Below are 9,525 nucleotides of genomic sequence, written 5' to 3'. Positions count from 1 at the left end.
ATGAGTTCAAAATTCCCCTCTACCAACAATGAAGCTTCTAACGCTGTAGACAACGTTCTGAAATGTATTTCCGGTCTGTATCATGCGCATACCAGTTTAGATTTCCAACCATGGATAAAAATAGACCTTCAAGCCATTTATGACGTCAACAAAGTCACCATCTACAACAGACAAGATTGCTGTGGTAAATATTTTAAGGTTTTGATAAACACATTTTTGAAATGCTAGTTATTAGCAGGCTTTTTACCTCATAATGATAGGGAATTGCTGTTTTAATTTAAATCATTGGTAAAAGAATTTTTACGACTATAAGAGCTATACTCTTTTATTGTTTTCACCATCCGTTATCATGATTTTTTTAAATCATGTAAATAATAAATATATGCAAAAAATAAGTTTTCAATTTGAAAGAGAATCACTTACCATTCTATACTAGAATTTTTCGATACATTATTCAATCAATGCAGACAATGCATGGATATGTATCCAGTAATGTAAGAAAAAATCGGCATTAAACGTTGTCATCGGGAACTTATCTGCTTGTATCTAACAACTAACAACGCTAGTAGAGAATGTTGAAAACAAACCAAGATTGTGAATGTATTCCAATTTGTTAAGGAAGGGTTTTTGTCATTTCTTGCCACCTTATATGCCAGTCTATATCGATCAGTATGGATTATTACTTTCATTTTCGAAAAACAAAACAAAAATAAAAGCAAAAACAAAAACCAAATACAAAAAACAAGACAACTTTGCTTTTGTCCATTAGTGTATTGATTTAGAATTTACAAATCAATAAGAAAATTGATTCTAAAAGCTTAGACGGAAAAACAAAGACATTGGTAAAAGGGTGGCAATGTTCAAATTTACTGCTAATGTGAAAGAAAATAACTTTGAGATAAAAAAAAAAACCAATCAGTAATACATACTGATTAAAATGAATTATTGTTATATATTCCATCAAGGGGACAGACTGCATGATGTCCAGGTAACCATTATAAACAATGGAACGGAAGCATCATGTGGATTCTACAAAGGACCAGCAGACATCGGGGACCAGATATCGGTGTATTGTGTTTCCGGTGCTGCAGGTAGATACGTATTAATGAAAATCCTCAGTGAACCAGGAATTGTGGAATATCTCACTGTCTGTGAGGTCCAGGTCTTTGTCGACGTCTAGATACAACATTAACCGTCATTTGTGTCGATATTTGTTCTTGATTTCTTTGTACATGTACACTAAAGAGATATCCGCTTATTTGGTATCAGTTTAGTAAATTTCGACTGTTTAATACATTCCTACATTGCCTAGAAGCAGAGGTTTTTTAAAAATTATTTTATGGAAATTTTAATCATGTTGATTAAAAAAAATGACTCTATGATCTTTTCGATGAAAGAATGACAATAACAAACCGTCAACTATCTCAAAATTATATTTGTTTTGTTTCTGACTTTTTTCTGTTTTCTGTTCTAAGCTCTCTGATTGTATAATTCGATAACAATAATTGATTCTTTTGATACTGTAATATGATTGATTCTCCGATGTTGTTAATTGCATTTTTTAACGTCAAACGAGGCTATATAGTCATACATGCATCCTTATATCACGTCTTATTATTCATTGTTTACTTGTAAAATATTTGTTTTAAGTGCGGTTTATCAAAATATTATCGTTTATATGTTCTGAATTATCGTTCGTATTTTGAAAATATCCGTGTACATTGTTTACATTTTAACAAGATTGAATTATATGCTTTAACTCGTAATTAGTTAAACATAATCCACATAACTGTTGATATTTAATTATTATACTTATTTGATTAATCACACTGTTTAGTACCGTAACATTTAATGAGGGTTTCTTTTCGAGAAATAAATCGTTATTTCATCGTTAACAAACTTCTCTTTATAACATGATGTCCAACTGTATTCTAACACATGTTATTTTGTACTTGATGTTTCTGTATGCCTTATCATTTCATGTTTTAATCTATTTAGATGCTGACGGCATTTTATTCAGTGTTGTGACATCATTGGTGGTTACATTTTTTTAATTCTATTAATGAACTATATACAGTAATAGTCTATTTCCGTATTTAACTGTATTCCTTCGTGTACTATTTTAATAAAAGGTTTTCAAAAATGTCTAAATTCAAGATCCCTGTAATATGAAATATAGTGAATTGTAATTTGTTTCTTTTCGCAAATACGCGTCTGCATATAGTTAATTAAATCAATGATTCTTTTAGGAATAAAATATTTGTTCCAAGGAATTATTTTTCTTGACAACTGTCATAATTTCTTTTTTTTTTCGAATTGCCATGGTGGAAAAAGCTGTACTACAGTTTAAACGATCACTTTCATTGGTTATCGCTCTTGGAGTACATGGACCTTAAGAAGTAGATGCAATATAGAAATACGCAGTGAGAAGAATAGGTGTATGGTAATTAATAATAGCAGGTCGAGTGTTGACACTATTTGAGCGCAAAATGAGGCCAATGATGAGAACAGGTACCTTGGTAATTGTTACGAGCAAGTCAGTCCCGAGTTGTAGTCTGAAAAAAATAACAATAAAGGAGACAATCAGAAGCTGATATACTTTAATAAGTTTACAAGTTAGTACCATGTTTGAATAATTGATGGCAATAATCAAATTTTTTACACTATCCAAACATGGATCCATATAATATAGTAGCCATATATATTGTAATATTCATATTATGTAAAACATGGCTGCAAAATCAACTAATTCAAGTAACTGACAAGGTAATATAAAACGTAACCCAATTATGACAATTTCAAGGTAACGTTATCAATACCACATTGATTTAAGAAATGAATTTCATAATTTTTCTATTGATTGTCGTATAAAAGGAGATTTTAACCGGTAAACTTCATTAATGCGCGTTTTAATAATACTTTTCAAATCTTAAACCATTAGGTGTAACAGCAGTGTTACCGGAAAAGTGTATAGGCCTACATGTATATGTTCATTATAATAATTCCTGGAATTGGAACAGTCAGCATCGCCGTAAATATTGATCGTTGATCTCAAGAAGGCCAAATCGTGAGAATACTATTATGTATTCAGTGAATTAAATAATGTATTAGGTTTTTTTTTCAAGGTTAAACTTTTTTTTTATATTCATAAAGTGTTCTGTTAGGTTACAATTAAACAACTTTTCATTTTATTGACAGTGTTTATTTTGAAAATTCTCGTCCTATAAATAGTGTTAAACCAAAACAGTAGAGAAAAGGAGATCGGACAAAATGTTATGAATGCAGGTATCAGAGTAACTTTTCGACCACGCAGAAGCGCCAATATCTCGTCAAACTAATAAACATTACTATTGTAAATGAGTCTAGCATATCTATCTAAAATTATACCTAGTTGTTTGGATTTTCTAGCTCCCTATCAAAAAAATACAAGCTTGATTTTAAAGGATTGAAAAGCATTCAATTGTTAACTGTTTGATAAAGGTTATACTTTACAGTTTCAACAAAGTCATATTAAAAAAAGTCAATGAACGTTTATCCGTACAAAATACCACTGGCACCTAATGAGTAAGTATTTTATAAGTAAGGTAAATATATGATTGAGAATTTGAAATGGTACCAATAACGATACATTTTTATACCAGTGAAATATTTAAATTTTATACATTTTGACATCTAAGATTTCTAAAACCTCTTCCTCTTTACTAAAAAGAGTTTGTACATGACATACTGTTATGAAATTGGTATAGCCCGGTACTAATAACCAGTTTCTGTATTTACACGGTTTACGTTCAATCTATTTATCTATTTATAAGCCAATATTTTCGATTCTACGTATAGTTTGTGTGGTTAATTTTTAGAATAATGTGTATACAGTATTTACAAGTGTACGCCATGTTTTGACACAGAAACCATGTGTCTCTTGCTTACGTTTTATATTATAGTCTTATTCACCGTGAGCGATGATATAGCATCGATACAAATGAAGAACATTGCATATTTATGCATACGGTGCCGTTTTCATTACTTTATTTAGTCATTATTGTTGTTTTTCTTCCATACTTTGCGTTTACGCAAACCAGCGTACTCCGTATTCCCTCCATCTTTTGTCAGCATATTATGACGATTATTAGAAGCGAAATTGATTGACAAAGAGGGCAGATTTTTATTGTTGTTCTACAGTGTGCAAAATTATTCTTGAAATTAATAAAATATAATGTCGCTTATTTTATAGCATTATATTAGAAACCAAGCAAAGTTTTATTAAATCTTTATTTTTTACCTTTGACGACCTGAAATGTGTATCTTAATAACGCAAATAATATTTTGTTCGAAGAAGTTTATGTGCATCATGCATAGATCTAGAGGGTGAGGTCAGCTGAAGGCTGAACTCCCTCATACTAAGAAATTTCAAAGAAGTATATATAATATTAGTTTAATTTTGCCCCCATAATTCGCCTTTTTAAAAGTGTTTCGGGAATATGAAAATGTTCTGTTATTTCTAGAGGAGTTGATGTAAAATATTTTTTTAACCTATTTATTTGATTTATTTGCACTCACCTGCAGTATATGACGTCAGAAGTGACGCTATTTCTATAATTCAATCAAAATCAGTCAAAAATTGACTTTTTCTTACCTTCAAACGAATGGGAAATATAGAGCGCATGCTTGAACAAGGAAAATATTTTTGTCAGTTATTAGTCTTGGCTAGTTACATCTCTGATTAAAATATGTTTTTTGTTCAAGCGTGCGCTCTATGTTTTTTGAATGAAAAACTGCTTGAAAACAAGCTGTTTTATGCTAAAAATACAAAAATTGCAGGAAAAGACTGTCTTCATGATACCATATTTCTAATTTGTGGGCACTTGAATCAAAATGAACATAATGTTTAAACATCACATATATATCTGTACAAAGAAAACAAATATTTACAGTAAAATGATGATGTTCATTTTAGGGGGCAATTTTAGACCCTTATCATATATAGTCCTTTCTTAAATTAACATAGTAAAGTTACAAAATACATATAGGCCTGACACCCCATGCCCCTTGGCAAACATAGATATCCCTTGGAACCACCCCCTCCCCCGGAAATTTTTTTTGGATCCGCGCATGCACATGTATAAGCACCAATTATGAGCACGTAAAGATTCAAATTATCAGTCTCTGTTGATCTTCAAAGACGTCCAAAAATCCTTAAATGGATTTCTGTTAATCGCGTGCTTACATATTATACACATTTGTATAGCTTATAAAATATATAAGATTAGTTGTTTTTAACTTACAATTTTTAATTGATAATCAAAGCTGAAAAAATAGTTTTCTTCATTGTATTGTCAAACCTATCTAAATAATGTACTGTTAATTGTCAAAAACACGCCAAAGACATGTATATACACATTTTTGTTTTGACTGTGTAAACAATAAAGTTAACACTTCGCCGCTCCATTAAACATTAATTGTTGTTAACACCGCCGCTCCAATGAATACAGACTGACGTTATTTAATTTCAAATATGTCTTGATTTAAAAAAAAATAATTTCAACCGCCTCTGCCGCCCTTTTCAACACCGTTAGAATATCAGTGAATAGTACATGTATAACATTTAGGTGTTCTCATAAGGTAGGTGGCTTGAGCACAGATCCTCCCACCCTTCATCATCTACATTATTGCCAGATGAGATTCTCTTATAAATTACTCATTATAAATACTGTTAAATATAACATTTGTCCGAATAAATAGCTAAATCATCCAAACAAATCCCAATTAAGTCGAACATATCGTAATTCGTCCGAACAAATCCTAATTGGTCAAAAGAAATGAATTTTATTTATCTATTCATCTGGAGCTTCCACACCGCCGAAGTAATCGATCTTGTTGATTTCAAATATAAGTTTTTTTTTATTTCTTGCTGACAGTTTATATCGTTGTTTGATTTTTTAGTACAAAGATTTAATCATGATTTTGACTAATTTAATAGTCTTTGATTTCAAAGCTGACATGATTAAATTAAAAAAAATTATTCTGTTTGAGTTTTTATCTGTTTGAATCTAGATTGATTCTATCATGCATCGCTTGAACATTGGTCTCCGGGAATTAAATATTTTTCACTTCAAATGTTTTAGGAGTAATTTCGTTGCTAATTAATGTTGAGTTGCACCAATCTGACGATCTACGATCAACCAAAAATCGCAAAAATAAAAACAATTGTCTTCATCAAAATTCATACCCAGGGAAAACTGAAATTTTCCAGGTGTTTCAAACTTTTAAAATGCATTTTTCATGTCTTTTTCGATTAATTTGCTCCCTTCAAAGCTAGGATTTGTAACAACGTCCTAATCAGAATTAGAAGATCGTAAAAAGAATTGGTATTATATCCAAAAAATTCCAAATACACTGGACGGTCTTTATCTAAAGATTATAGATTTGTTTAAATATGAGAAAAAAAGTTTTATCATTTCTTTATATATGTTACTTATGTTGTGTTACTTTATTATCGAAAGCCGAGGTAAATAAGCTGTATTACCAGCAACAATTCAGACTGAAATCATTTGGTTCCCTGACGAGTGCTTACAAACCTTTGTTTACCGGCGATGGAGGGAGTTTTTCTGCTGCATTGAGGGTATGCACTGAGTTTTGCCGGGGAGACAGACGGTGTATTGGGATGGAGGTCTGTCAAATCCGTGAGAACCTGTACAGATGTCGGGCTTGTTGTGAATGGATAAAACTGGGAAAGAAAGCAGAGCTCACCAACGACATGACGGCCTGTAAATATTACGAAATGGTATGCTTGCTACATTTCTTCGAATTTTGTCACTACGTTATTATGTGAAAACGACATGTGCATAATTTAGACAAGGAACTGCCATTTAGTAAATCAAATGTTTGATATGAGTATAACTTCTATATGTATAATATCTATAGATTTTCGTTTTTATTTTTTTTTATTTTGAAATGAATATGTTTTGCTAAGTTTCAAAAAATGTTTCTATAGCAGCTGCAATTTCAAGAATAAATTAGAAATATTATCTAAATACCTAGATGAAAAATATATGTTTATCAAACCCGTTAGAAAACCGTCGTTTTTTGTGGTTTTTTTTTTTTAATTTTTAATAATTTCTAACTTCTCAATCTTTATCCAACTGCGTATATGAATAAGAGTTCATATCATTCCTATGTGTCATAGTGTTTGTGTTTTTTTTTCTTATTGATTTATTCGATACCGATTGATAACAATGCAAAAACATAAGTAGATGTATCTATAATTGACTTTGTATACAAACAACAATTTATCCTCATTTCCATTCTGATTTTGATCAAATTATGAAATAAAACCCTTAACTGATTGGTGCATGTGTAATCAAGAACAGGATTGTTGACATTCTCTTTAAAAAGTGTGAGGTAATCAATCATAATAGAGCATTATCCACTAAAACAGAAAAATACGCTATTTGCTTAATGGTCAAAAATTGTTTGCTAGACTGACCGTTGGTCTCCGATCTTTTTTTCAATAATTTGAGTATGATTAAAATACACAATTGAAACTTAATACATTCTTTTCGGGAAAGTGATGTTTCTTCAGTCAGTTTTAAAAGTCATAAAATTTGTTATCCTATCTTTCAGGAAGACGAGACAGTGAACAGTAAGAAAATGGTTTAACACAACTGTATCTATTGACGTTTCTTTTTTTCTTCTTAAAACCTTCTTTCTATTGCTGTTTGTTTTAAAATATTTTGTAACCAAATTGTTATTTGGCGTCCAAAGTTAGAGAATTTTTCTTTTATTTGATAATGTTCTATTGAAATATGATACTTAATATTTTACAATCAAAAAGCTGGTGGTATTGCTCTTTTTATTTCTTTTTTGTTTTCAATCTCAGTGCATGAATGTTGTGAAAGCTTTTAAAACAAAACTTGCAATGTCTGCTTTCATAAATATTAGACTTAGAAAAACTGTTTAATTGTATATTCATAGTTGCTGTATCAAAGCCCGTTACTATGAGTTCATCTAGCAGGGCACCTTCTAATGCTGTAGACAACATCATCGACTGTAGATCTTTCAACCTACTTGCACATACATATCACGATTTCCAACCTTGGCTTAAAATAGACCTACAAGCCATGCATGACGTCATTAAAGTCACCATCGTCAACAGATTTGATTGCTGTGGTATATATTTAAAATACCTTCATTTTAACATAATTTAATTGTAAAAAAAAAATTCAATTGGGATTGGACACGAGTTCAATAACTTAGACCGCCTTCTCCCATGAAGTTTTAAAAAACTGTCATTGTGCAAATTTTCGTGTTTGTAGTAAACGGCAGGTATTTTGTCATCTATTTTCGTGGACTTGCTGTATCAAAGTGTGGAATTATTGGTTAAAAAAAACAACAACTAATTTTACAATGCTTCAGTACAAACAGTTCTATTGGTTTCACAGTATCGTATCTATATATTTATCATTCACAAAATTTATATGTTACATACATTCAATATGTTTTGTAAATGCAGTTTTGATAGGAAAGAGGACCATTTACCATTTTTTTTTCTCCAATATTGCCTACATGTTGTTTATGAATGCAGACAGCATCCCCGAAAACCTGACATAATGTCGTGTATTTAACAGTTCGGTATGAAACTCGGCTGCCGTTTGTGTTTTGTATAATTAAATTTTAAAAATAACAATTAAAAGTGTATTCATGTCACATATGACATATAGTGTTGAATAATTTTTATTCGTTGGGATCCATGTTGGTGAATAGCCATTATTTTCCTGGTTCATTGGGATATGATATCATTGGTAACAAGTTCAGGATAATTTATGAATATTAAACAAATGCTTGTATATACGTTCGCGAGAATGTTAATTCTTTAGTATTTCTTACCTGAGAAAGCCACAAACATTGGTCCCGCACGAGCAATGGCCTTTACAGTAAACGAGTCTTCATTTACTTTGTTATCCTTGTCTCTGTCTTCTTATTCATTGCCACGGAGTAGGAAGAAAAATATTGACTATTAAGAACAAATTGGTAATGTAAGCAAAGCCTTTGTAATTGATTGATCTGTGCCTCTGTGTCAGTCGTTCTTACACAAAGAAAACAAGAGATTTGCTAATATAGATATTCTAATAAGTCTGTAAAAATTATTCAATGACAAGAATAATTTGCTTAAAAAAATAACGACACTGCTATAGAGATATCAATGATATGATATATTTCTTATGTGGTAGAAAAATATTATTTTTAAAAATTATACAAAATATTGAATTATTGTTATATATTCCATAAAGGGAACCGACTGCATGATGTCCAGGTAAACGTGATAAACAATGAATCGCAAGCATCGTGTGGATTCTACAAAGGACCAGCACAAGTGCGAGACGTAATAGCAGTGTATTGTGCTTCAGGTGCTGTAGGAAGATACGTAGTTATGAAAGTTCTCAGTCAACCAGGAGAGGCGGACTATATCAACGTTTGTGAGGTCCAGGTCTTTGTCAACTCCCAACAGTAAAATGTGTCATCATTCGG

At 31.0% G+C, this 9,525-nt stretch overlaps 2 protein-coding genes across 2 annotated transcripts; both read left to right on the top strand.

Annotated features, from left to right (window-relative positions):
• On the top strand, nucleotides 1-1,248 carry LOC128183335 (fucolectin-like). The gene is made up of 2 exons (XM_052852303.1): nucleotides 1-184; nucleotides 966-1,248. Exons 1-2 carry the CDS (start codon nucleotides 1-3, stop codon nucleotides 1,178-1,180), a joined length of 399 nt encoding a protein of 132 aa, XP_052708263.1. The 3' UTR covers nucleotides 1,181-1,248.
• A 5,413-nt stretch (nucleotides 1,249-6,661) lies between these two features.
• On the top strand, nucleotides 6,662-9,525 carry LOC128183334 (fucolectin-like). The gene is made up of 4 exons (XM_052852302.1): nucleotides 6,662-6,781; nucleotides 7,621-7,639; nucleotides 7,972-8,166; nucleotides 9,288-9,525. Exons 1-4 carry the CDS (start codon nucleotides 6,662-6,664, stop codon nucleotides 9,506-9,508), a joined length of 555 nt encoding a protein of 184 aa, XP_052708262.1. The 3' UTR covers nucleotides 9,509-9,525.

The sequence above is a fragment of the Crassostrea angulata genome, chromosome 5 (genome assembly GCF_025612915.1).
Source record: "Crassostrea angulata isolate pt1a10 chromosome 5, ASM2561291v2, whole genome shotgun sequence".
Classification (NCBI taxonomy): domain Eukaryota; kingdom Metazoa; phylum Mollusca; class Bivalvia; order Ostreida; family Ostreidae; genus Magallana; species Magallana angulata.
Note: the sequence above shows the minus strand (reverse complement) of the source record. Positions and strands in the feature narration are given on the sequence as shown.

Excerpts from the sequence above, each read along its gene's own strand:
- LOC128183335 (XM_052852303.1), top strand. The coding sequence starts at position 1 with ATGAGTTCAAAATTCCCCTCTACCAACAATGAAGCTTCTAACGCTGTA. Across the intron at positions 185-965 it reads CAACAGACAAGATTGCTGTG|GGGACAGACTGCATGATGTC; the intron begins GTAAATATTTTA and ends TATTCCATCAAG.
- LOC128183334 (XM_052852302.1), top strand. The coding sequence starts at position 6,662 with ATGGAGGTCTGTCAAATCCGTGAGAACCTGTACAGATGTCGGGCTTGT. Across the intron at positions 8,167-9,287 it reads CAACAGATTTGATTGCTGTG|GGAACCGACTGCATGATGTC; the intron begins GTATATATTTAA and ends TATTCCATAAAG.